Source organism: Parus major, chromosome 3, assembly GCF_001522545.3.
Source record: "Parus major isolate Abel chromosome 3, Parus_major1.1, whole genome shotgun sequence".
In the NCBI taxonomy this organism is placed as follows: Eukaryota; Metazoa; Chordata; class Aves; order Passeriformes; family Paridae; genus Parus; species Parus major.
This window is the reverse complement of record NC_031770.1, coordinates 94,511,996-94,539,890: the sequence shown is the minus strand read 5'-3', so window position 1 is coordinate 94,539,890 and position 27,895 is coordinate 94,511,996. Positions and strand designations below refer to the sequence as shown.

The window sequence follows — 27,895 nt, the reverse complement described above, 5'->3', positions numbered from 1 at the left end:
TCTTCCAGTTGTTTGAAGAAAGACCCATCTACTTCTTCCTGATCAGGAAGTCCATAACACATATCCAATGCAAGAGCAACCATATGCCAGTGCAGTGTCCTCATGCTATCTTTGTTGCATTCAACATCAGTGACGTAACCACATCAAATTAATCTGAAAGATTTTCCTCTCTGAATTTAGAAGAATAAATAAATGTAACCATGGTTGCTTGGATAAAGGAATAAACTGTAAATAATTAAGTAAAGAAACACCTTAAAAAAAGGTGTGTTTTTTCTATTTTTTGATTCAGGTTTAACTCTAAATGGCTACCACTATTACTGTCTAGTCTAATTCCATAAAAATTAGGCCCTGAAAATTTGCATTTGCTTTCACTGCAGCAAGGGAGTACTTGGTCCATTCTGGCAACCTTCTGTTGGGGAGGTTTCTCTACTGGTGTGCCTGCTATGTTAGTGCAGTTTCCCATTGTATTTCATTCCTAGACCTTTGATGAAGTCACATGGCCTCACTTTAGGTGTCACTTGAGGAATGAGGTCTCGCTGGTGGAATATGCTCATGAGACCTTGAAACACATCTGGAAAACTGACTGGATGCACCTCATATCTGAAGATATCTGTTTGTAACTAGGTATTTTTTTGCTGGGGAATTAACATTCTTTGTTTTCTTAGAGTAATTAATAATAAGGGACAGTGTAATGCCACATCATAACCAAGAAATTTGCTGAAATAGGAAGAAAGTTATGTGCCATCAGTGAGATTCAATGTGCTTATGATTGTGTGGCATACAGAACTCTATGTGCAAAATCTGAGTGGCTTAAAGGTTATGTGCTACCCTTGGGCACTTAGATAAAGCAAATACCCATTCACTTGAGTTTGGATTGTAGGTTTTCATGAAGCTTTCCCCAGAACAGGTATTGCTCAGCTTCAGTGGGCAACTGCACTCATACTCCCCCTAAACTTCTATCATACAGCTTATTTGCATGCTGAAAAGTTGAAAAACCCAAGGAAATGCATAATTTCTACTAGCTCTGAAAGAGTTGACAGTTTTGGAAGGTGTCAGGAGGAACTTAGTTAATATTTAGGTGCTGAATTTAGGTACTGACTAGGAGACGCTGAGACAAATTTGATTCCATCCTTATATGCACTGTCAGTAAATACTTAGTGGTTTATATGCAATAGGAATAGAAATGAAAGGCTTATTTATGTACCAGTATTATTTATTCAACACCTTCATTTACAGAATCTGTATCTTTATGCTCATGGTTGTGTAGAGATTTTTCACATATGTTAACAGCTCTTCAATAAAACACAATTTGATGTATTTTTACAGCATTGTAAAGTGGAACAGAGAATATTTTAATGGACAGTAGGTTCACCATTACCAAAGCATGTTCTTCCATCTCCTGCCAGCTTGTAGGGAATCAGTCAGGGAGACATTTGTAGCTGCCCTTAGTGTTAATGCATATAGCAGAAGGAGGGCATGGTGGATTAATTTCATTTTCACATTCATTGATGTCTGCAAAATGAGGACACACTGATCAATAATAATTACAAAGTACAAAGGGATTAATAATTTCTCATAAACACTTTTTACAAGGATTCCTAAATGAAAGGCGTTGTACATTTTCAATGAGACAGATACTGATAAAAATCTGTATTGTTACTGTTTAAAGGACAAAGAAGAGGGTCGTTGTTTTTTTGTTTTGATTTTTTATTTGTTTAAAAGCTGGAAATGATGAAAAAGAAAAGTTGTTCTCATAGTCCAAAAGCTACAAATGGCAATTGGCTGAATTTTCAAAAATGTAAGCCTTAAATGTGAGAGCTCTTCTTCATGTGTTTGTGTCCTAAGATTTGACTTCCTCTATAAATTTTTCATCCTATTCTCTATATAGATAATGAAAATAATAAGTCAGACACAATTATGTACACTTCTAGGCATGACATTGAGGAGCCAAATTTTTAGGTTAGCTTTGTTTACAAAATTTTTAACCATAATTTGTGATAGCAGTGCAAGGATGGTTGTTTCTATATAAATTCTGTAAAATGACAATATCCTGTCAGAATGCTGAGCAGATGAACAATTATCCATTGGAAAACATACATACCTATATTGTTCTTGAGGCCTTTCAAGATCTTTCACTTTCTTATTATGTGATGAAATAGAAAACAGCAGTGCAGGAAAATACCCAGTGAGGGAAAGAAAGGGGTTTTTTCATATTTTTACACCTGTCTTTTTTCTGTGTAATATTTACTTGCATGACTGAATTCAGTTGACTAAAAGTAGGTGGTATCCATGCTATTTTAGGTAGTTTCCCATTGGTTCTGTATATCTGACAGTTTGTTTAATGTCTCTGACCAATGGTTGTGTGAAGCACTGCAAACCCATATGTGAACTACTAGTTGAGTCTGCAGTGTCTTCTCTTTTTCGGTTTTATCCTTTCATTCTCTACCACAATGTTTGATCTGCTACTTCAATACAAGTACTTATTTTCAATCAGTATTAGAAACTGGCCTGTATTTACTGACTTAGTTTAGTGTTGTCACTGAGACCACTTTCCATCATTGGAAATAGAACCAGCCTTATTTTCTCAAATTCTAGTATAAAAAAGTAGCTGTGCCCAAAGATAGTTGTCAACTAGGACAGTAAAAAGACTAACATGCAGGAAAAATATAAAACTTCAGAACTCTTAAGAAAAAATAACATTCATAACATGTCTTTGAAGCAGGAAAAGAATCTGTTGTTTAGGATGAAGATTTCAGAGTATTACTCCCTTCAAAACTATATTTTGAGTTAATGTTCACTGGCTTAATCATCATCTGGGAACAAAACCCTGCACTTTTGCCTGCACTGTAATTTAAATGAGCTCCTTCAACTTCTATAGATCCATAGTCATGCTATGTGCTAACTAGCTAACTCTTCTTCATCACTAAACAGTGCGTGTCAGATCTGACCAGCCAACCCTGCTGCTCAGAGAGCAGATGTTTACTAAAGCAGAGTTATCAGGAGTATGACATCACTTAATATAAAGGAAGGTAGCGTATTCTAACACTAAATTACTTCCTGAGTCAATAGAAATGATATCAGTCAAAGCCCAAGTTAGTAAGAGGGAATTAACAGCTCTCAGAATCCTATGGTTTTGCCAGCAAGCCACTCTGTCTTTCCAGAGTAGCATATAATTTTGAAACCATCTGCAGAAATGCTAAGCTCTATCCTCCTCATTATATTGCTTGATTTATCCCTAATTTGCTGAATATTTAAAAGAATGGGAACATATTGCACAGACATGCATGGAACAAAGTGCTTTCTACTGTAAAACTCAAGTAGCATCTGCATAAGTGGGTTTTGATGGTTTTCCTTTAATAAAGGCATTGCTTTTTTAATATATGCAGCAGCTTGTTTTCCTATAGCAGATATACAGTCTTTTGTTTACATTACTGAACATATTAAAAGAAACTAGGACAAGGAATGATTCACTCGTTTAACTTATTTATTCCATTCCCTGCCAGAACATTAATCTATTGAAAAGGTTTTATTATAATTCATTTAACATCTTTATTTCTTTACATGGTATTTATGTGGGAGGAATTCAGTGGATAAATAGGATGTGAATAAAGGAAAGAGCTGAAAATTTCATTTGACTTTTTCCATACCAGGTATACAATTAGAATGAAGAGCTTTCTATTCTGCTATCACAAAAATACTGATAAGCAGACTTTATTGTGGATGAGCTGCAGCACTTGCACTCAAATTAATTTACCACCACCCATAATATATTCTGAAATATAGCCTTTTTGGGGTTTTTTTCCTCTCATGCTCTTATAAAGCAGAGGAGTGTGAATATATGCACACACATACATATATACATATATATATGAGTATATGTACACACACCCTCATTATAAACGCATTTGAAATGTTGAAGAGAGAAAATTCATTCTTCATAGCATGAAGAGTGAAAGTCTTGAAATACTTGCCACATTCTCCTTCTATCTTATTCTACTAAACAGTAAAAGGCAAAAAAAAACCACAGAAGATGAAAGAATTATTAAAATAACAGAAAAGGTTCCTGTGAAAATGTGCCAGAAATATATCTTTTTACTCATTTTCATCTGATCTACTTTTGTACCTGCAGAAGTAATTAACTTCTGGAAAACCTTTTCACAGCTATTTGGGAGGGGAAGGTTGTACCTGAAGTGATTATTAGTTTCCTTAATTTCACTTATTCACTTCACAGACTGTTTTCTTCACTTTTACAAAAATTATTAGGATGACACATGCCCTAGTGGTGCAGAGTTCAACTTTTATATAGAGCATCCATTGAAAAAATTCCAGGAAAATGACAACTCACTGACATGTTGTTATGTTGAATGTAGGAGGAAGCAATGTATAATTCTGATTTGCAGCCTTTTTTCCTTCCCTTTATCTCCCCCCTCCCTCCTGAATGGTTGTTAATAGACTTGATTTTTGTTTAATTGGGCAATTTTTAGTGACATTTTCTTATCATCAACTTGATTGCTGAATCAGGATGGGTAGAGATTGAAACACCAATTCTGGAGAGAGTTTCACATTTTTCTGTTATTGCACCTATAAGCCCAGGATGCTAACTACAAGAAGGCATAGGAGTGAATTCACATCTGATGAGCTATGGTGGACTTTAGCTGTTAGAAAATTCAGAAATTAATAATAATATTAATAATAGCAATAATAATAATAATAATAGCAAAAATAGCAATAATGATAATAATATATAGATAGATAGATAGATAGATAGATAGATAGATAGATAGATAGATAGATACCTATACAAACTGGAGCCTCAAAGGTCCATCCATTGCTTGTGCAGGTTAATTGCTCTTCTCCTTGTAACTGAAATCCATAGTGACATGTGTAAGTCACTGTAGATTTTCCAGATTCTGAACAGTATACAAAATCACCATTTTCCACACTTTTTGGTGTTCCACATAGTTCATCTACAAATAGAAAGTTTGTATTACAGGCTTTTAAAAAATTACCAACTTAGACTTGCAAATGGGTGGTATTCTGCATTACTGCTATAAATATTAACTTCAGTGAAATTTTTCACATGTTTTAAGGTGATCAAGACTAATTGTTCATTTCTGGAAAAGAATTGATATTGAATATCACAGGTTTTACTTACAATCCTCATAAAATTAGCATTACAACATAGGAAGGTCATGGACCTACTGGATCAAGTCCAGAGTAGGGCAACACAGGTAATCAGAGGGCTGGAGCACCTTTCCTTTGAAGAAAGAGGTTGAGAGAGTTGGGGTTGTTGTTGCAGCCTGGAGAAGAAAAGTCTCCAGGGAGACCTTATTGCAGCCTGTCAATTTAAATAAGTCTTGTAAGAATGATTGGAACAAACTTTTTTACCAGGACCTGCTGCAATAGCACAAGGGGTAATGTTTTTAAACTAAAAGAGAGTTGATTTAGATTAAATATAAGGAAGAAGTTTTTGACAAGAGTACTGAAACACTGGCACAAGTTGCCCAGAGAGGTGCATGCCTCATCCCTGGAAACATTTGGATTCAGAGCTCTAAACAATTTGATGTAGTTGAATATGTCCCTGGACATTGCAGGTGGGTTGGACTAGATGTCCTGTAATGATTCCTTCCAAGCCAAAAAGTTCTATGATTATATGATCCCACTTCTAAGTGATAGAAATAGTAAAGGTCTGATTCAGACCAGTAACTCAAGACCTTCCACAACCAAAGTCAGTACTTAAACTGCTCCTTACTCTCCCCTCCAAAAAGATTGGTAACTACTAAATTACCTTTGTGATAAAATTCTTGCCAAGCTTCTAAATTCATCCCGGGTATATTGTTACAGTGCTTAAAATCCTGTGGAAACTTTCCAAGTTGAAAGGCATCTGCTGGCACTTCAGAAATTCCTGTGTTGTCACAAATCACGCGGGACAGTGAATGTCTTTGGAGTTCATGCCTTTGAGCTTCTGTGAAAACATTATCATTTTCCCACCAAAATCTGGAAAGATTGAGAGAAACCTTTTTTGAAAAGATCAAAGAGCTGCTTATTTTTACTTTCACAGTACCTTTTATTTAAATACCAAAAATAAGAATTACAGCAAAAATAGGTGAATAAAAGAATAATAAAAGTAAACACCATGACCATAAAGAACCAGTCATAAAAAGGCTAGTGTGAGTCTGATGTACTGGTCAACTGGTCTGATGTGTTAAAGCCAGCAGAATTGCTTTTCTTTGATTGAACAGGTCCACAAAAAAGTTACAATTCTGAGAGGAAAACTCGAGACAAATTTGATTGAACTGGTCCTTACTCCTACATATACTAATATGTGCTGTTCACTCATAAATTGTTTAAAGCATAAATTACAGAGGAATTGGTGGAGTAACCAAAATAGATTTCCTCATACTAAAGCTTTTGAATTCTGTTTGCTCTTACTGAATGGCTGCTAGGAAAACAAGCATATGTTGAATACTTCTCTCGTTAATTAGGAATACTTAATTTGATTTGCTAAGAAACCTGTAGATATGAAGATTAATTATAGTAGAGAAGCATAAGTATATATAAGCATATATAAGCATAAGTAGAAAAGCAAAATGATGTTTTTGATCATACATAAAGTAAGCTGGAGGAGGGGGACAGAGGACTGTCTGGAACAGAGAAGACCTGCTTATTTTTGTCAGATCAGGAGTGTGGTGTCAGATCAGAGGAACTAGTTCAGAGAAACTACAAAGGTATATTTATTAAATGGTGACATTATATAAAATATATATGTATGCATACACATATACATACACATTTAAAGGTAAAAGGGAACACTGGGGAGAAAAGAAAAGATAAACATTTTGTATATAAAGACATGTCATTAATGGCAAAAATACTTCTGAAGAGTTTGATAGAATGTCTCTATTAGTACAGTAAACAGTGATAAGCACTGCTACACTGCTTAGTTCCCTGTGGTACTCAGGCCAGTCAGGATTTTCCCAAATACTAGGCAGGATTGGTGGTAACATGCCTGAGGACAGTCAGCAGTAGAGCATGGGAGTGATCAGACTGTGTAAACTGAGCTCAGGTTTAACACAGGACTTATGATTCATAATACAGGGGGCACATGGCTTGGAGGTTTCTAGAAAGTCTGTGAGTTTGTGTTTATGTCTGCCTGATTAGAAGGGAACAGCAATATTGACTGTGGACTCTATGCAAAGCTGGCATGTGTTCAGCATTTGAAGATTTTTATGAGCTGCCTGTAAATGTACCATACAAATGGGAAGTCTGATAGTTGTGTTTGTGTTCTGGGGAGGATGAGGACTGCCAGTGTGCCTCAGGGTGGCTTTTCAGGACAAATCAGATTGTGCTGCCAGCAGGACCGTACCTGCCAAATAAGGTAAGTGCATGTGAAATTTTGGAAAACTGGCTTTATATGTAGGCCAATAGTTACCTTCAGAAGCCTGGTTTGTTAAAAAAACCTATCCTACTTTGCCTACATTGAAGAAGGAGGCAATGTAGAGAACCAGGGGAAGAGGAATGTCCCACAGCTCAGCAGCACTGTGATAATAAATGCAGGAGAGATGGAGGAGCTGGAAGGAGAACAAAAGGAAGGAGCCTTCCTCCTACACCTTGTCTACACGATGTCTTGCATGCTCCTAAACTTCTCAGAGCATCCTGAAACCTCACTGATGATTCCAAGACCCCTTCCTATAAACAAAGCCATCAAAGTCTTTTCTCCACTCAGTTCTCCTACACCTATGTCCCCTTTCATATACATTAAAACCTATTCTACTTTTATCACAAAATTCGGTTTTATCTATAATTCTAAATGAAAAATGATTTTTAATCTACCCAACAGATGGGTGTTTACTTTAACAAGCATTTTGGTTTACTCCATTCAATCTGTGTCAGGTGATCAAAACCTATGCAAAGAATGAAAAAACTTCAGAAGTTTTGCCCAAATGTTTCAAATCCTGAGATTGCAAAAATATTCAGAGGATGAAGAGGTGGAAGAAGGCTGATGGATCGGAAATAATTTGTCTCAGATGATGTGGTTAAGATAGTGCCTGACTTTAGCAGATAAGAAAACTTTTTATGTTTTGCCAGATTACTAACAAAAAGGTTTTAGGACTATCAGAATTCAGGTTTCAGCCTGATGACAATTCCAGGTATTTTGAACTTAAAGAGTAGATTAGAAGAGTTATTTTTAAATCCCTGCATTCAGACCTGTCAGTTAGGGTATCTAGTGTATGTAGTGCCCCTGGTCCAGTTACAGATAACACCCAACACTACCTGACCAGACACTGCAGTGCTAGACTGTTCCATTCTTATTATGTGACAACTATAACATGTTGTTACATACTTCTAACTTGTCTTAGGTGGTTTCTTTGTTATTAATGATGGAATACCATTTCACATTTAAGTTAGCTGCCACAAACTTTGTAGCAGAAACTCAGGAAACTCATTATTAAAACTCTCTTTTTCTCAATTTGGAGTTAATGTATTAAATTATTCTTAAGTTTATTTAATGCTGGTAGCATTATGAGATACTGAATGTTAAGTAACAGTGTAAGGTACTGAATAATAGAAAGGGGGCTGAAAAGACATCCATAGATACTCCTTCCCCAGGTAGGGACAAGTATGCCTGTACCATTCAGAAGACTTTCAACCATGTTTTGAACACAGCTGAGTAGAATGTTCGTTGTCTATACAGTTTCTGCAAATACCACCTTTATGATTAGCATTGCTTTTTCTTGTAAGCTAATTAATTAACATTTTTTAAAGTTCAGATTTAAATTCTGACTTGGATGATTATTCCCATAATGGTTTCTTTCCATAACAGTGACTTATAAGAGGAGCTTAAAGGTCATTGTAAGGACAAGATGTATTTAAAACACTCCTGCTAGCATGGTGTGAGCAGTTTTAAATTAGCCATCTCATGAGATCCAAAATTACTGCCACAAGTACATGACAGAAATAAAAAAAAGGTTGGTTTTTATAATTGCTTCATGAGCAGAAGCAAGATAGAAACAGCTTCTCGTACACCATTGTGACCTGAAGCTGAATTCCCCCTGCTTTTCTGGTATGAAGTGTTGTACTGGCACAAGATTTTGGTGGCACCTGTGCAGGGTTGGTTGAAGTGACATCCTGTGCTGGGTCCTATGAGGTAACTCTGGGAACACTCTGTTGTCCCAATTCACATAAAGCCAAGGACGTGGTGTTTTTATTATCCTTTTATGAAGCCCAAATTACAGATTTTTCTTATCCCTTCTGACTTTGCTGCAGTTCCCAAAGAAAAATATTGAGGTTCTTCCAGTTCCTGAGCCCAGTGCAGACCTCAGGGGGAATAAAGCCTGGACAGTACTACATCCATCCATGAAGGAGCTCCTGGCCCCTGCCACAATTAACTTCTGGTGGTATCTTGCATTTTCAGTAGGAGTGCAAGCTGGACACCTCAGTAACATAAAAACAAACTCCATGTCATCTGGAATTGAGACCACGTACGAACCAAAGAAGACTAATCAAAACCTCATGCAACAAAACTGAAGGAGCTAAGACAAAAATGTGAGACAGGTAGAGAGTGATTTGTTTGAAGCATATTTAAGTGGCTGTAAAATCTCCATTGCTACTGGGTTTCTACACATGATTTTACTACATAATAAACTCACCGGTCACCATCCCTTAGTGCTTTCATTTGCTTTCCGATTATACACGCGAACAGGGGACCAGTTCTAGCACCTGGAAGAAAGTCTTCCATGAGACCGCCAAGCCAAACATCAATATTGTTAGGATTATGGTACAATTCCATGACTTTTTCAGTGACATTTTGATTGGTTATTGCTGTATTCAGGTCAGTGTGAGTTTCCAGTTTTGGTAAACCACAGAATTCCCGCCATTCATTATAACCTGCAAGTATGATGTTTAAAGGAAGATTAGATTTGTCTGCTAGGCATGATATATGAAATTAAAAAATTTACAAGTACTGGATTTTGACAACCGTGATCATTGTCATAGACAGTTATGTTTACAAAGTCTACCATCTTTGGTTAAATTGATCAGAGAAATTATGGCAGGATTTGAGCAAAGCTCCAGCATTCTTCCTCTAAGCAGGTACACCTATGGCCTGATTCCTTGACTATTAGTTCAGTCGTACACTGGGCTGACTGGAGTAAAAAATCTAGTGCAAAAAACCAGAGACAAACATGTAATATTTCTTAAAATGCAGAGTTTACCTAAACAAGCCATCTACACCACTCCTAGAGATATCTGTCAACACCTTCTGTGGTTGGTGGAGCCAGTGAAGCTGTACCTAAATTGACTATCCCACAGGCTGGGGACAGCTTGCTGATGGGAAATGGCTGCTTCAGGCAGAAACCCCCACTTCTCAAAACTGGTTCCAGCAAAAACAAGCCTCAGGTACCTACACTGATCACACCCAGATCCACTCACTAATACTGTTCTAGATTCCAGATTTACAAGATAATTTTAATCTCAAAACCTGTCAAATACTTTCCATCAAAATTAAGAATATTAGCAATGTACATTTTAAAAGAGACTTAAGTGATTTTTCTGATTACCAGAGCTATTATTTAAAAGCTTATGATTACATCCCAAATATAAGCAGTTCTACTTCAGTTACCAGTTGGAAGAAAAAAATCAAGAAAAAGCAATAGACCTGGGAGTCCATGATCACGGCCGCGTTGTAAATTCAGTGACGATAAATCAAGTGAACCATTATTGGACAACACAAACAGTTTTTCTGTTAACTCCTCATTCAGTAGTTGATGTTGTACCTGCAGTTTTGCTGGATGTGCTAGAAGACCCCTTATTAAAGGATCCAAGCCTCCTTTAAACATAAAAAATGATATTATAGAATGTATAAACTGTTATAATTTTCATAATAAATGTCAATACTTATGTGTTTGTATGTTTTTAAATCATTGTGCCACACAGGCTTTTACATTCAAACACATCTCCTTTAGTTCAAAGTAGAAGTAATAGTGGTATGAAAAAGCTCCCTCTCCTTCAGGTATAAAAGAACTTACAACCTGTTAATAAATTCATTCACGAAAAAAATCCTAAAAAAATCTTCATCATCACTCATCCTTCTATTGCCAATCTACCAGACTGTTTTAATCTTGAGAGTAATGTTTTACTGATTCAGTCAACTATTTAATTGAGAATAATAATTAATATTCTTTTTAGTGCTCTGGAATTCAACCAACAAATTAAATAAATTATTTAATTAAATAAATGCTCCTATTCCTAATTCAGGATAAGTAATTTAGAAAAAGTTACAATTTTCTGGGGAAAAAAAGACAAAAAAAACAACAGAAGCAATTTAAATAAGACCATACCTTCTTTAATGAGCCTCCAAGGACTAAAGAAAACTTCATGCAAATGAAGATTTGGGAGTTCAGGATCGTCTAAATACTGTGCATTCAATCGCCTCACTATTGGCTGAATTGTTGCATGACCAAAACGAAAAGCAGCTGTTGAAAATACATTAGAAACCGTAGGATTCATTGTGGGATCATAACCTGTATAAAGGCCAATATACAGATTAAAAGCATCTGGACCAATGATTTTGGGAATGTAATCTCTTAAAGTAATAATCTGAAAGAAAAGAAAAAGAAACATATTTCAGCTTTTCTAGAGATGAATAGTAATGAGTACCAGGTGCTAAATGCTTTTTTATTCCCTCATTTATACCCTAAACATTTGGAATAAGCAAGAGCAGTATTTCCTGGAAAACAATATCAGTCTTATTTTTGCAGTTAGGGGACAAATAACCAGAGAGAATCTGTGCAACAACCAGGCCCTGTTAGGTCTTACCATAAATGCTGGAAAAACCTCCTGAGCAGAGATTTCCAGTGCTGCTCATTTACAAACCATGGGGGGAATCCAGCTCACGGGAGGTTTGCTGAGATTAAAAATGTAAATTATAATGGCCTTAAAAACGGCAATGAAAGCAAGAAGCACTATAATGCCTTTAAAAAGGCTTTCTAATGTGAACAGATGCTATTTTCAGACATAAATTTGTGACACAAATCCTCTTTTATTATTATTTGAAATGACGATGCTTTAAAATACTGGTGCCCAAAATCCCTTTGTAGACACTTTATACTAAACTTAGGCCAATTTTTAGACTTCTAAAGAATGCACTTCAAAAATAAAAAGACTGATAACACCTTCTGTCAAATGCTTTTATAATATGATAGTATTACAGTGGCATGAAAAAGCATAGGAGTAATCATGACAAAAGGAGAGAGGGGAAAAATATTCTACTGTACCAAATAAAATGAAAATGCATTATAGGTTAAGGATTATGCTGAACTCAATAAAGCAATATGAGATAAATATGAAGCATAATGAACTCAATAAAATATCTCATAGATTCAATATAATATGCAATAAATATACAGACAAATGTACTTTGAACTCGATATAGTGCAGATTGAAAAACTAGCTGGCTTAAAATGACCTTATAAAAAACTTGTATCATTATTTTAGGCACAAAGCACAGACAAGAAAAACTTTCCACAATTTGATCACTTTTCCCAGAAAGTAGAGGTTTAGGTTTTCAGGTTAAATCATGCAGTGCACAAAATATATAAAAGACAATATGTTATAATCCCTTTTACAGCTTCTTTAATGCAGCATATGAAACAAATGAAATTATTGCAAGAAATTAATACTGACACTGTCATTTGAAAAGCGAATCCATTGCTTTATTCAGAAAGGTTTTGCAAGACAGTTCTAATTTTAGATGTATAGTTTTTACAGTCAAAGACCTTATGGAAGAGTAGGTTAGTCATGGATGCAAAAAATCCTATGACTAATTTTTTGGCTCATTTTAAATGAAATTCCAAGCTAAGATACTCAGGAAGGCCAGACTCCCTGAGGGAAAGGGCAACTCAAGAGTTTTCATTTGCTCCAGAGGCAACATCTTCATTTCCAATTTCCTTGATAGAGATAAAGGGGCTGCCATTTCGAGACAAGAAAATTGAAAGGCTAAGGGTAAAAAGGGGTCTTATGCCTGCCTACCCTGCACTAGGAGAGGCATCTGTTTGATGGAAACTTCCAAAGGCTAAATGAGGCTCCACCAAGTAGAGGTGAGTTTTAGACAGTACAGGCTAAGTTGTTATTAATACAGAAGAATACAATACTGCTACTGGAATCTGCCAAAGAACACATCTGAAATAGCATCTAGGATTTATGTAGTCTCTGGATGTGGCCAAATTTGTCTGTGTGAAGTCCAGGAGAGGCTCACTATGAGAGTTCTCACAACTGACACATAAATTTTAAAGATGTTAACAGCTGACAGGCATCAAAATTAATTTTGTTAAAATTCTTTTGTATGCAGACCCTTCTCTCAGAGAATGATATAAAAGGTTTATTTAGTTCCATAAATAAGCACAGTATTTTCTTTCAGTAGAGTATTCCTTCAATAAATGAGATTCTCCTGTGGAAACAAAGGAACGTGCTTGTTGCAAAATATGTCAAAATCAGACAGAAAGTGACTATATGGGAAAGAAATCACAAACTAGTATAGTGAATGGCTCCATCATTTCTGGCTTACTTTGAGTCTATTTTTTAACAAAAAGTTAACAAATAACTTTTGTGTGTTTGCAGAAGCATAAGAAATGTATATGGATATCCTGAGTCTGAACCTGCAAGGCAGAGTGGTCTCAATTCTTTGTGACATTTATGAGATTAGAGGTAATCCAAGCTCCTCTTAGGCTACATTCATCACCTCATAGCATCAAATCCAAGCTCTACAGAAGTCTCATGAAGAAAACAATTTTAATCAATAACATCAATATTTCTACTATCTCATGGTAGTCATTGTTCCAACAGTATAATTTAGTGGAAAATTATGATGAATGAGCACTGTGTTTTAAACAGAGGGCCATATGCTCAGCATTTTTATAAGGCCTTTTGATTCTATATAACCATATATTAACTGAGAAATTATTTAAGACTTATTCATTTAGTCATATCAGAGAATATAAAACACTAATTTCTTAGCAATCCAGCCACTTGCTTGGTAAGTATCCAGACAGAAACAGCATCTGAGTGTCAGGAAAGGCTTTGTATAGATCTTGCATCATGTCATGAATCCCATGTGCACTGTTTTACAGAAAAAGTAACTGAATCCTGACCTGTAAACACTAGAATACTGCAAGTCAGATAGAATGTTACTGTTAAAGGCAGCACTCATTCAGAAAGCAGAATTACAGCAGGGGTTTCCAAGCCTTATGAACTCACTGAGTATCCTGGCTGCATTTTTCTCCAAGCTGAGACAACCTTCAGCAGAAGTCAGCCACATGTTATATATTTGGAAATAGGTTATACAATTTCACTTTATTTTTTTAAACTTTTTGTTCATGTTAAACATTATTATCAATTAGATGCAAAAGATCGAGAAATTCTTAATCACTTTTCATAGGGTTCAGGAGACTTTCCTTGCAAAAACCTCTACCAGTACATCCCAAACTAAGTGTGAATGGGGCACAATGGCTGGAACAGGAAAATAAAAAATAATGGCTGGAACAGGAAAATATAAAAATATGTGAACTACCATAAGGGTAAGTAAGGCCAAAAGGCCAACTCATCATTGGCCAGCTGTAACTGCAGAGGAATAGTATCTCACTGAGATAGTGTGGCAACAATTAAATGAAACTTCTGCACTTGAAGATCGCAGAAATAATAGACAACGATCAAGTATAACAATGTTTAATTCATTAAAGTGTTATGCATGGTTACTTAGCAGTTCTCACTGAAAGTACTAAAGGATTTACAGATGATGATGTTGAAGTCCTAAACTTTTGACTAAAAGGTGATTTTACAAAAGTTCAATTTTTAATTAGAATGAGCTCATTATTATAATTCTGTTAATAGTATAAACTATACTCATTATAATGAGTTCTGGCATTATTCTAGACACACTATTTAGTAAAATATATTATTTATCTATTTATTCTTTATAATTTCATATTTTTGAGAGGATATATCCAATAATTTAATTTCACAAATTTCATCCAAGTAGTTAATACATGTAAATCTCAGAAGTCACCCACTTTCAACCCATGCCTTAGACCATGCAAGATGCTCAAACAAAACAGCAGATGTAGAAGGAATTGAAATAAATGTCTTTATGTACACTGAAAACTAAAGGCAGTTGTTACCTAAAATTGGGATCAAGTAGGAGCAACTGCATGAATTCAGAGATGTTTCTCTGCTACTGTAATAAATCAAAGAGAATTGGATTCAGATTGATCTGCAAATGTCCTGCTCTATCTGACTACTGTCAAATCTTCCATTTTTCATAATCCAAATGGCACATCAGGAGAAACTGTCTCCAGAAAGAAAACAATAGGTTTGTGTAAATTACACATATATGAGATAGCAATGTTAAAACCAGCAGCTGCATAATTGAACACTTTTTTCTTCAGATATTAAATGACAATGAAAAAATATCTTTCTGCACAAAACATGAGGAAACACGGAATATGTGTCTTTACCACTGTATACTGCAGTGTTAGTACTTTATTCAGTTAAGCATGTCTAATTCCCATGAAATAGAAAGGACAGTTACTACTTCTTATCAGTCAAACTGTATAATGCAGCCAAAAAATCTTCTTTTTGTGCAGGATATCAACAGACAATTGTTATGTTTGGTAACTTTGGCAAGTTTCTATTATCAAACACTTGTCATTAGAGATATTTGTGGTGCTAAAAAAAATCCAGGAATAAAAGTATGGTCTTAAGAGAGATTTTTTTCATCCTCTTTATTCTAGAAAGAAGAAAAGGCTTTTTGTTCAATTCTCTATAATTACACACCCACAGGCAGAACTTGTGCTTGAAAGTATTCCCTCGAAAAAAAGAGAATTTTAGAAATGTCTAGCAACTGAAACAAGACTTGATAGTGGAAATCTCATGGTAAATTCAACCAGAGCTGTCATTAGTGTGCCAGTTAACATACCATACTAATAGAGGTGCTCCAATTATCTTTCCTGAATGAATGTCTCTAAACCAACTAAATATAACTCAAACACATTTCTAATGAGCCATAGGCAAATCTCATTAGTCTGTGATACCAGCAGAGTTAATGAGCAGTGCTGATCCATGCAGTGCATTGCCTTGCACAAAATGGTTTCTTTCAGGCCATAATGTTTGTGGATGCAAACCAGAAGGGTATGAATGCACAGAGGCCTGCTTTTGGACTTGCACTTCTTTTCTAACAAGTATTAACTATTGCGACTTGTCAATGCCATTATTTTAATGAAAATGGCATATATATGGTAGAGGAGGTGACTTGGTTAAAGCAAACAAAAAGCCAAACATTTCAAAAGAGCCTAAATACAATTAAGTGAAGTATGTTACTTGTCTGGAGCTCTATGAATTTGAGTGCAAGTAACAATGCATTAAACAGTGCAGGTGATTTCTTAAAGGAAAAATGCTTTGTATTCTATTGTGGCAGAAGAAAGGAAAATGGTTTTATCAGAGAAGTGAAGTTTTATTGCATCCTTCCCCAATTTATCTCTCAAAAAGTCTCCTTTGCTACTGAAAAAAAAGAAATTTTAAGAGTATGAAAACATGTCTATTATAAACATCCTTATGGACTCTTTTGTATTTTCCCACAGGTATTTCTCCTGCTATCTCCTGTTAACAGTAGACCCTGAAGTACATGCATTACTACTTCACTGAGAATGTCACAGGCATTTTTACACTGGGGATTTATTATTTACGTAATACCTGTGAGAAAGTAAACATTTTGAACATTATATAAATATATATATAAAATTATATAAATAATTTCCTTTAACCAAAAAAAAAATAATCTGAAAAAGCCTCTTTTATTGAAAAAACAGACATTGGAGAAGCCTGCATAAATATGTGTCTGAGTAGAAACTGCTATGGAAATCAGAACGCTGAGGTGCCTAGAGAAGCTAAGCACTGAAACTTTGCATTTAGGAAGGTGGAAAACAAAGTGAACTTTAAACATGCCATGTTTGAAGCACAGAAATAGGTGGGAAAGAAAGGGTAATGCGATCTCAAAAAGCCCCTCCCAGAAACATATTGGAAGCTTTGTGAGTTCTGTTCTGCAACATTCACTGCAATGTGTATGAGAGCAAACAAGCAGCCCACCTGATGCAGAGCACCAACAATTTTGCGCGTCTCTTGGTAGACGGTCTCCGCGCTCCAGTGGCCATTGATGCGCTTGAGGGCCCGGGCCAGGCGGTTGTGCTCCCTCAGCCACAGCGTGTGCATGGCAGCCAGGGATGTGACCTCGCTGGAGCGGCTGTCCCCGGCCAGAAAACATTCCACCCTCTCACCTCCACTCCCACTTGGGTCTTGTGCACAAGGGGATGGGATCCGATCGGTAAAAGGCAGGTATTCCCGATGGTTGTCATCATACTTTAAGTTTACTCTAAGAAGGCCTTCATTGCTTGTTAAATTCCTCAGTTTGTTTTCAACAGCAGGGGTGCTGCCATAGACTGTAGAGGCATCGAGGAAAGAAGTTAAGCCATTGATCTGTTGTCTTGTATTTAGCACTGATATATTTCCAAAGAGAACAGCGTGATCACCGGTGCCGCATGCCGGAGATGAGCGGTAGAAGGGCAGGCAATCCATCCCTGCAGATAATGTATCGTTGGTGGTTACCTGCATACAAAATAAGGGTATTTTCTGAGGTGAGGAGAACAGCTGTGGATGCTGAATTGAGTCTTGTCTAAATATTTACTTCAACTATCTGTTTTTTATTGTTCAGACCTCAACTACTGGAATGACATATTCTAAATCTGTATTGATTGTTTTTCTTTAGATTTAAAGAGAAAAGATGAATATTTTTTAAGCAGAGACAAATAAACCCCCAAACTTTTACTCTAGTATAAGCTGTTGAAGAAATCTAAATCAGTCTGGCTTTACAATCAAAATTCATCATAAAATGTATCAGAGTGAAGACATGAACATCTGGTCAAATTCTATTCTATTGAAGAGCAATAGAAACATCAGGTTTACCTGTATGCATAAAAACATAATGAGGAGTTTCAGTGTCTGCAGCAGCACACTGTAAAAGCTTTGGTTCAATACTGAATTCTAATCCTGTTTCCTAACTAAAAAGGACAGATATAAATATTCATTTTGCTTTCTGCCAGTCCCCTACAAGTCTTCTGCCACATTATTTTGCTGCAACAGTTGTCTTGCGGGTACTGAATTCTGACCATCTTCATAAAAAGCAAAGGCTGCACATAGACTTGGCTAAATGAAAAACTGCCAGTCTTTTATTGGTTTGATCCCCATACAGTTGAGACACTGAGGTCAAATAATGAGGTCCAAAAATCTAAGAGAAAATAAATTATTTGTACAGACACCTGAGCTAACCCTTATTTGTATTCTATCTATTCTATCTGCTTGCTTTTCATTTTTCACTTTGGCAGAAGACAGTGAATGCTGCATATGTGATGTAATTTCTTCTTCGTTTTTCTAATAATACAGAGATCAGTCTGCAGAGATAGAACAGTCATTAAATTGGGGTTAACAGTAACAAAGTGACTTTGGAATGAAATGAATTAACTTTATATAATGTTACCTCATTTATTATACCAAGTAAAATTTTCTTAGTACTGAGAGCTCGTGTCAGTAGGGACTGATACCAACAAATCTTTTACATTAAGAAATAGTTAAATTTTGTTTGGTAAAGAAATTCTACTATTATTTCTTCATTGTCTACGTTTTAGCAAATCAAAGTAGATTATATTTGAAGAAAATAAGTAATTTTCTTTCACTGATTTTTGAAATCACTAATTTCTCTGTCATGTGTTTTCTATTTAGCATTTGTTATTAAGTCTTTTGCTATTAGTGTGGCTTCTTTTTCCCTTCAGCCGGTAATGTAAGCAGGTAACTCATCTCATAATACCAATATCTGAACCTGACAGCCACAGCCCTGTATGTGCTGTATATATTCTAGTTATCAGGAGGTATTCAGGAAGAATTCAGGTTTCACTGAGAAAAGAATGTAGGAGATGCCTGTATGGTGTTAAACAGCAAGGCTCACAGAAAAACATGTCAACACTGAATGAAGCTCATACTGAATAATCTTAGTTAACTACCTCTGCAATTTCAGTTCAATCCATTCTGGTCCCCAGGGGAGAAAAATCAGCAATAATGACCATTAAGGTACTGGCTGAGCTGCATAATGCTGTCCTTTCCCTTTTCATAGGATAAGTAGTTTGCAGTCAGCAGCTGAACGTGTAAACTAGAGGTTCCTTATAATATTATCCAAAGACATTAAAAATAATCTGAGTGAAAAAAAGAGACCCTTTTCTGCTGAAATGAGTACTGAATTTACTTTCTTTTTTTTTCTTTAAAAAAATGACTAAAATTCATGATTCTTTTTTGTTTGTATCACACAGTTCTAGAGGGAAAAAATTTGCAACAAAACCCTGATTGGCCACAATAGTTTTCCTGTATAGCTGCCTTTTGATTTAACTGGTTATTATATATGCATAGTCATGGTAATGGTAAAATTCTTCTACGTGTAGGAAAATTAAAGGCAATAATTGTTTAAGTGTACCACAATCTCTAAACTGTTATTTCAGTTAAAGAAAAAATCTTTCTTACTGTGAATTTATTCTATGGGAAATGACCTTGTTATGGTTATTTTTCTGTAGATTTAAGAGAAAACCTAGCTTATGGTCTGTGAAAATTTGAAGAAAAGGAAAATATTAATGATTATTTGTGCACATGCAACTTGGAGAAGAGTCCATGATCCCATCTGACAGCGAGCTGCTGCTGCTGAAACAGAAGAAAAAGGCAGGGACTCACTTTGCTGGTTGTTGAGTGCAGACGACTGATCTATTTGTAGCTGAGACAGTAACCTGTCTTGTTACATGTCAACTTTTTCAAATCACCTCACTTTTCTGAGACTGTTTCTTTTCCACGTCTTTGTATCTCAGGTAACTGAAAGCTTTTCTGGATTGCCTCATGCTAACTGTACGTGCTGTGTCTAACTTATTGGCAGCAATTAATACTGAATAAAGTCAGTAGCTCTCTTATGAAAGTCTTTCTAATGCTTTATGTCTCAGCTCTAACCTGAAATAATAATCTCAGGAATGACAAGTTATCTCCACAACTCTGTTCTGCATGTCAGGCTGTTATAAAAGAAGTGTAAACTAAAGCTAGTGGGTGTGAGGTATTTTTGCCCCATTAGGGGACCCCATAAACATACAGAAAAAAGAATGATCAGGCTCTACCAGAAACTACAGGCTCCGTGTGAGCATTGCTCAGAGAAATTCTATAGCATTTATTATAAAAATGTCCAAAACAGAAAATCACAATGGTTCCTGGTAACCTATGAATCATTTGCCTACACTTTTCATTAATATTAATGAACTATTGCAGCTTTCAATACTTCATTGAATTGCACTGACTCTGAATATTTTCCAGGTAGATTTCCTAACCTGTGCAGTCAGGACCTTCCTCTCCCTGCTGAAACCCCCAGAGAGGATGTGCAGCTGCAGGCACAGTTGTCCTTTTCTGTGGGTGGCTTCTCCCTTGGGTGCAGCTTTTGTAGGAACAGGAAAAGTGCAAACTGCAGCCTCTACATCTACATTGTTGTATAAGATGCTATTGATTTCACTGCCTTTGGAAACCAGCTACAGTTCCTTAGTATACAAAATGAATGTATGAAAGTAACTGTGGCAGTTTTCCAAATATTTAATATGGGGACATTTATTAGTTAATAATTCTGAAAGAAGATTTGTTCTAGAGGGTAATAGTGTTTTGTTTTGGTGTTCAAAAATTAGTTCCTCTGATGACACTATTTATTGCAAAAGCCCTTTTTTTTTGTTTTCTTTTTTTTTTTTTATACAGAATCTAATCTCTCTTTTTGAGAAAAAACAGTCACAAAATACTGAACATATATAGTAAAAGCAAAAGAAAAACCATCTTTGCATCCGTCCATCAAAGCTGTGAATAACAGGTAAATAACAAAATGGAGCTGAAAAATTCGTGGGACTGTAACCGTGTAAAGGGGCTACAAGTTGGCAAACTCATCTATTACTTACAGGGTTGTGACTGAATTTTTTTGCATGGCTACATCAAAGCCATCCTCATGCTGAGTAAGAGCAGCATCCAGTGCTAGATTTAGCTATATTTAATGCCCAATGATAGATTTAGTATATGCTCACATAATTCACCTTCAAGAGCATTCTTGAAACACACTCTGAATCTCGTCACAGCTCCAAGACAGAAATCCAGAGTCTGTGCCCTGTTTAGAGCACTGAAGGATGCACTTGAAAGTCTTTGACATGACAATCTGTGAACCCTCTATCCCTCTTTACTGAATGTCTCTACCACATTAATAATGCTAGCCTTGGAGTCTTTTTTAAAGATCCCTTACACTGTCTCTTTTTTTAAGTAGATGGGATTTTGAGGCTTGAATTAGTCAGGGTTCAATGCTTACAAACTATGGTCCTTGTGATTTACTTTTCATTCAAGTTATGGGAAACAGTTTGAGTCTCAATCAAAAAATCCATGTAGTAATAAAAAAAATAGGGGTTTTATAATTAAATATCAATACAAATTGTGCTATTTCAAAGAATATATTGTAAACACAAATGACTTTTGAAGATTTTTGCAGTTTTATAGCTGCAGCAAACAGAGTTTTTAAAACTGGGAGTCAATATATTATGGTATATGTTTCAGATGGATCTATTTTCACATCATACAAAGCACTGCTGGTCAGGTGTGGATGTCCACCCTAGCATCTCTTGGTAAGACTTTGGGAATGGGAATATTTCTAAGACTATTACTTAAAATCATAAACAGAATAAACCAATATCTTGCCACTAATGGAAATTTGAAACACAGCAAACTAGAGATTTTTTCCAAAACTATGGCATACTCTTAGTAATTAGGGCTGTGGTGGCAGATTCAGGTTATTCAGTGCTCTCAGTTGCTCACTGTCTGAAAGAATGTGGTTCTTTAAGAAGCCTGTGTTCTTTCTGAATGCTCTGAAGATATGTTTGCAAACTTTCAAAAGTCCATATATCCAGGGTGAGAGGGACTAGATTTACCTGCTTCTGGTGCAATTTTAGGCAGACATTAATTTCACTTAATCTTCCCAGTATTTTAAATTCTCTCACCATATGGAAGATGAGCAACCTTTTAACACAACCTGATTTGGTTCTCTTTACAGTTAGCCAAATATTTTCCTCTACATTTAGCGAGAGAGAAATGAGGCACTTAAAGCAAAATGAGACTATGGAATGTTTATCAATTACAGTTTGCTAAGGTAAAAGATGTTTTCTATTCTGATAGAAACCCTACATGGCAGTACATAGGGAAGCTGATAAATAATCATGCTCCTAAGTAAGAGAATTTAGGTTGTGCTGACTTGAACATCACTGAGGGCTATGATAGGCTTGGAGCTTTCCTATAGCCTGAGTTGGACAGGCTGTGCTTTGAGAAGAAAAAACATGGTTTTACTTTGCTGCTCATTTTTTTTGAGTGAAACAAGGACTATACTTTTAAATTAGGTGATCAAAAATGCTGTATCCTATATTTATACCTATTTATGTTTCTTCTATCCCTCTAACAAGCTTTGAACTCATGTTTTCCATCTGCTCAAAGCAAAGATGTGATGTATGTAAGTTTCAGCAGCTCCCTGGAGATGATTTTTATACATACATTGAAAAGATAGCTCTCTTCAAAAGTTTGCATTAACTGGAAGAAGTATTGTTAAAATCTTTTCACTTTATCTGGATGAAAATGTAAATGACTACTTTGCTACTTTCCCCAGTGGAACTCAAAACCTTGAAGCATGAGAACAACAACATTAGGAGGGACCAGTAAGATTTCTCTGCGACATAAACCTTAGGTTAAAAATGTGATATTTTATTAAGTATATTAACTCTAGTTTTTTATTGCTACAAAAAAAATTTCAATGTCTACCTGTTTCATTTAATAGTTGTACAAGTTTCTATTTTTTTATCGCTGTCTGCTCTAACGTTTCCTGACTTTACTCATCTGTTTAAAGCCTGGAATTTCTCTTGTAGAATTTAAGTTGGAATCTTACCTTTATTGGAAAACATGGATTTTGTTTTTCACAAGACATCTGGCACTCCATCCCACTTAGCAGGGTGGTTCTCCCTGTGCTCTGGGGTGTGAATGCAATGTCATGGTCTATGTACTGTCCCCATACCATAATGATATCAGAATACAGCTTGTCTTCAGTAACAGCCTCATTAGGTGCATGAATAATTTTTCTTGTCACTTCACGAACCTGAAAAGAGAACTAATTTACCTTGAGTGACAAACAGTTTTTACTTCTCACAAAATGATAAAATACTAAAAATGTAGGGGGAACAGTGATAAAAGCTATCTTCCCACTTCCCAAATTTATGTTTCTAGAATGTTTCTAATGGTTTACCTACAACCAAAACAAAATAAAAAGTCCAACAACAATATGAAATTCAACCTCTATCAGGCTCTTATTTCTGTTCAGGAGCTGAGACCAAGGTGCTACAAGCAGTTTCAAAGATGTTTCAGCTGAAATATGTTATGAAATATATGAATGACATAAGATATGTAATCTTCTATATGTTTTCCAGTGAGCAGCGTATCTTTGATCTGTTTCTTTCCAGACAATTTTGAAAATCACACATTCATTTTAGACTGTCTAAAAGTTTTCTTTCTATGTATTCTGTTTTCTCCTCAAACAAAAGGATTTGCTGGGAAAACTCAAATCACTGTTGACACACAGAAGGTTTGAGCTGCTCTGTATGTAAATGAAGTAGCTTATGCAGCTCAGGACATGTGGTAGATGCAAACACATGGTAGCTGAAAGTTCAGCTTCCTTTTCCCAGGCAGGGAGGAGCCAAAAATATTTCTGACACAGTTCTGTGCAAGATGCATAGAGATACAGATGCTCTGAGGAGGAGCACATGGAGATATCTATGCTACATGTCCAGCCTATATTAATAACTAAGCAAAACCATTGGGGCAAAATCAGCACTCAGTTTGACGAGATGTTAAGGTTATCATTATTCACAGATTATTCCCTCATGCTGCAAAATATTCCCTGGTAAGTAACAGCTGCCTTGGAACTCAAGCAACTGAAAGGGCAGCACATAAAATAGACTCACAGAGCCTATAATAAATATGAGAGCTGTATAATGAATGTATAAGGCAGGTTCAGTTAAATAGAATTGGTAAGGACAAGAGGCAACATGGGGCTTGTTAGGAACATCAGGAGTTATACTGAAATATTCAACAGCAAGCTACCTACAGCTCATCAGGAATTCAAATCATTAGATCAGTATTTTAATAGCTTTGGTGGCCACAAAGCACAAATTTTTTTTTTTAAGTTAATAAATTTTTTTATCATTGTTTTCCTTTATAGTAATCCTCACATTTATCTATCACTTTCACAGTATTTTCATGTTACTTTTGAAAGGATAAAGTTAGATAGCTAAAAGTACAAAAAAAGAACAATTACGTAAATGACAAAAAAACATTTATGACATTAGTTTTACCCTATCTTACTCCAAAACAAAGCAGAGACCCTTGCTCATGGTCAGACGTTGATGATCAGATTCAGTACAGTTATACAATCTTTTTTCAGTGTCTTTTACTTGACAAGCATGTACCCTAATGAATCTAGAAAAGGCAGTTTGTACTATCTACTGGAAATTTGCCTGTGTAAATGTCAGGTTTTCATCTCTGAGTGCTAAATTGTGCAACTTAGAGACAATGTTATTTAATTAATAACATGAGTTGCAGGTGACATTAACACTAAATTCTCTTGCTTATCCTTATTAAACATACAATGGTTAAAATGACAAGACTTTGAGTCCATTAAAAGTCAGGTTTCAAAGCAATGATGACAAATCACAAATTGTAAATCCAGCCCAAATCATTTTAACCTGCACTGGGGAATTTTTCACCCAGTCCTCTGTGCAAATGTTCTTTTTCCATACTTCCCACTACGGCAGGTCTGCTATTTTTTTGAGTATATGAGCTGCTAAAATCCATAAATATTGCAATACTTTCTAAGTTCAGTATGTTGGACTAACTAAAAAATGAAGTTATGATTTGACAAAAATACTTGTTCAGTTAAAGGTTGGTAGCCTATGAAGAATGGCATACATGCACACACCTGCACACATGCTAGAATGTCAATGTGCTTTGTATCTGTTTAGTTAACACCCACCTTTCTTTCCCTCCTCCTTCTTCCCTGAATAAAGGTGCCATTATTAAAACAAAAAATCATAAAAATGCTGGAACATCTAGGCTGGAAGGAAATTCTGGCAGCTACAATGTGCAACTTTAAATTGAAAGCAGGGATTAGGTTATTGAGAGCTCCATAAAGACAGATCTTGGGTATTTCCCATGAGGGATATGCCAGAAGCTCTCTGGGCTGGAATCCATATTCCAACAAAAACCTATTCCAACATTTAATTGTGCTCTCAAAAAAAAATTAATTTCTTGTTTGAAGACAAAATTTTCTCTGGAGCAACTTGTGAACATTGCCTTTTACCATAGCAGCATGCATCCTTGTAGACCTCCCCCTTCTCTACAATTTCATCATGGGAAGGTAAAAATTAGGTCTGCTGTGCACCCTTTGTCTACCTGAGCAATCATCACCCTGTGTGTGCTGGCTGCCTGGTGCCTGCCAGGCCGGCATTTGGCTGGCTCCTGCCCTGCCTGCTCTCCCCTACAGCACTCTTTGGAGTGCTGGGCTGCTCCCCAGGACAGTCAGTGTCCCCAGAACTGCTCCATGGGCTTATCCCAGCCAAGGGCACTCTCACCCATGTGGCTGAACTTATGCTTAGCAAAGACACCGGCTTCTTAATTGAGTTCCACAGACACTTTTGAAGTATTTCACACAGATATTTCATTTACTGATGAAAATGGAGGTCTGTGGTGGCAGGTATGATAATAGCCAAGTGTAAGTGTTTCAAGTGATCTTGAGGTAAACTTCCTAACCGAGGGTAGCTGGAATCCATTGTATTGGACACTGGGATCCCATCCTCGAGGCTGGCTGAGGCCATCTTCATAGGCTGCTGGAAGCCACCTAGCCAAAGCTGTGTTGGATGCTCCCCATCTAGGATGTTCCCTATGAAAAGAAAAACAAACAAAAAAAAAATCCCCCAAAAGCAACAGCAGCAGCAGAACCTCTAAATATATTCTGAATCTAATATAAATATATATATATATTACTTATATTTATGTTCTGAATATAAGACCTCACCATAAAAATATAATAATAAAATAATATGAAATAATATGAAATAATCATCAGCCATAGAGCAATATGACATTACAATAAGAGGTTCATGTAGCAATCTTTGAAAGGGCATAAAATACTTGTCTTCATGAATGTCAATATCAATTTTACTCAAAAGGAAAATAATGAGCATTTAAATTGTTAATGAATTATTACTATTTTACTCATGTTTATAACCTAAGTTGGTTACCTTTTAACATTTTCTAAATACTTGCTGTGAAGGTGAGTTCCTAATAGTGTCCTCATTCCCCATAAAGTCAGATATACTCTCAAGTGCCTTTGCTAGCATCTTTAGAAAGATGTTTGTTTAGAGCAACAGCAAGGAAATCAAAAAGGAGGAAAATGTGAAGAAACACTAGAGTACAGGTGAAGAAAGCTGAAATGAAAAATGGGCACTAGTCATATGTTGGAACCCTGGGCACATAGAGAAGAAATCATTTAGCAAGACCAAAGGAGCCAGGGCTGAGGAGATGGGAGCTGAATCCAGTGGCAATGCTCCCTCTGGTTGAAGCTATTCCAATTTCTTGGGTCCATCTTTGGGAGGGCCTGTGCACAAGGCCAGGCACTGAAATATGATGCTAAGTTGTCAGCAATAACTGCAGTGAATTTTTTTCCTCACTTGCTTTTCCCTGAATGTCACCCACCTGAGCACACCTTGGCATCATTGCATACCATTTTATCATCCCATAGCCAGCCTACCTGGAAGTGGAAGGGATGTAAAAAGTCTAGACAAAATGTGTAAAAGTAAGAGGGTGGCAAGAATCAGATCATATTTATTTTGAGGGTCAGCAAATAATCCTTGGTGATTTCTATTTATTAGTAGAGTGAGTGAGTCTTGGGTTTGACCCAATTAATCTTCCCTCTATCATGAATATTGGAAATTTTAGGATTTTTTTGTTGTTGTTTGGTTGTTTTTCAACATGTTCACTGATACTTCATAATTGTTAAACATATATCAGCACTAAAAAGAAAAAATATTTTTTGCAATGTACTCAGCTGACTAAAATTGTAAAATAAGCCTCAAGAAACCAGAAATATTTCTGGAATATTGATGGAAATACATGGTGTTAAAACATACATTTACATGTCTATCAGGATTCTAAACAATTATTATATTAATACTTCGTTGATCTCCAGCACACTGAAGAGACTCAATTTGCCAAGCTATATGGTGCAGTAATATGCTTAATTATCCACAATAATTCACACTTGAAGGTTGAAGTATGCTTTAATAAAGCATTCAAATTAGTTACAGTTGATTTGCCTTTATTGAAATTGCATAAAATACTGCACATAGTGTAGTGCTATTCCAGTCAATTAAAAATAATGAAATGTTAATGTAGCTGCTTAACCAGTGATTTTTCTCCTGATTGCTTTTGTATTTTAGCAGATCACTGGAATGCTACTTTAGTAAAACCCCTCTCACATGCCTTTTTATTATTGCATTAAACATGTTAATATCTTGGAATCTTGCTTGAGTTAAAAAGGCTGTTGAAATAAAGAGATTTTTCTACCATACAGCTTTATAAAGTACTCAAATTTGATACTATATATTCTGTTTATGGAAGGAGTTTGCATTTACTTGTGAAATACTGGAATTCCACCATTAGGATT

The 27,895-nt window shown here is 35.9% G+C and overlaps 1 protein-coding gene across 1 annotated transcript in view; it reads right to left on the bottom strand.

Annotated features, from left to right (window-relative positions):
• Positions 1-1,196: 1,196 nt before the first annotated feature.
• Positions 1,197-27,895, bottom strand: part of TPO (thyroid peroxidase) — a 38,839-nt gene continuing 12,140 nt past the window's right edge. The window contains 10 exon segments of the mRNA XM_015622954.2: positions 1,197-1,421; positions 1,424-1,512; positions 4,797-4,967; positions 5,789-5,997; positions 9,651-9,888; positions 10,658-10,828; positions 11,340-11,598; positions 17,137-17,652; positions 23,069-23,275; positions 25,981-26,110. Coding sequence (XP_015478440.1) covers positions 1,353-1,421; positions 1,424-1,512; positions 4,797-4,967; positions 5,789-5,997; positions 9,651-9,888; positions 10,658-10,828; positions 11,340-11,598; positions 17,137-17,652; positions 23,069-23,275; positions 25,981-26,110 — 2,059 coding nt within the window. The 3' untranslated portion in view covers positions 1,197-1,352.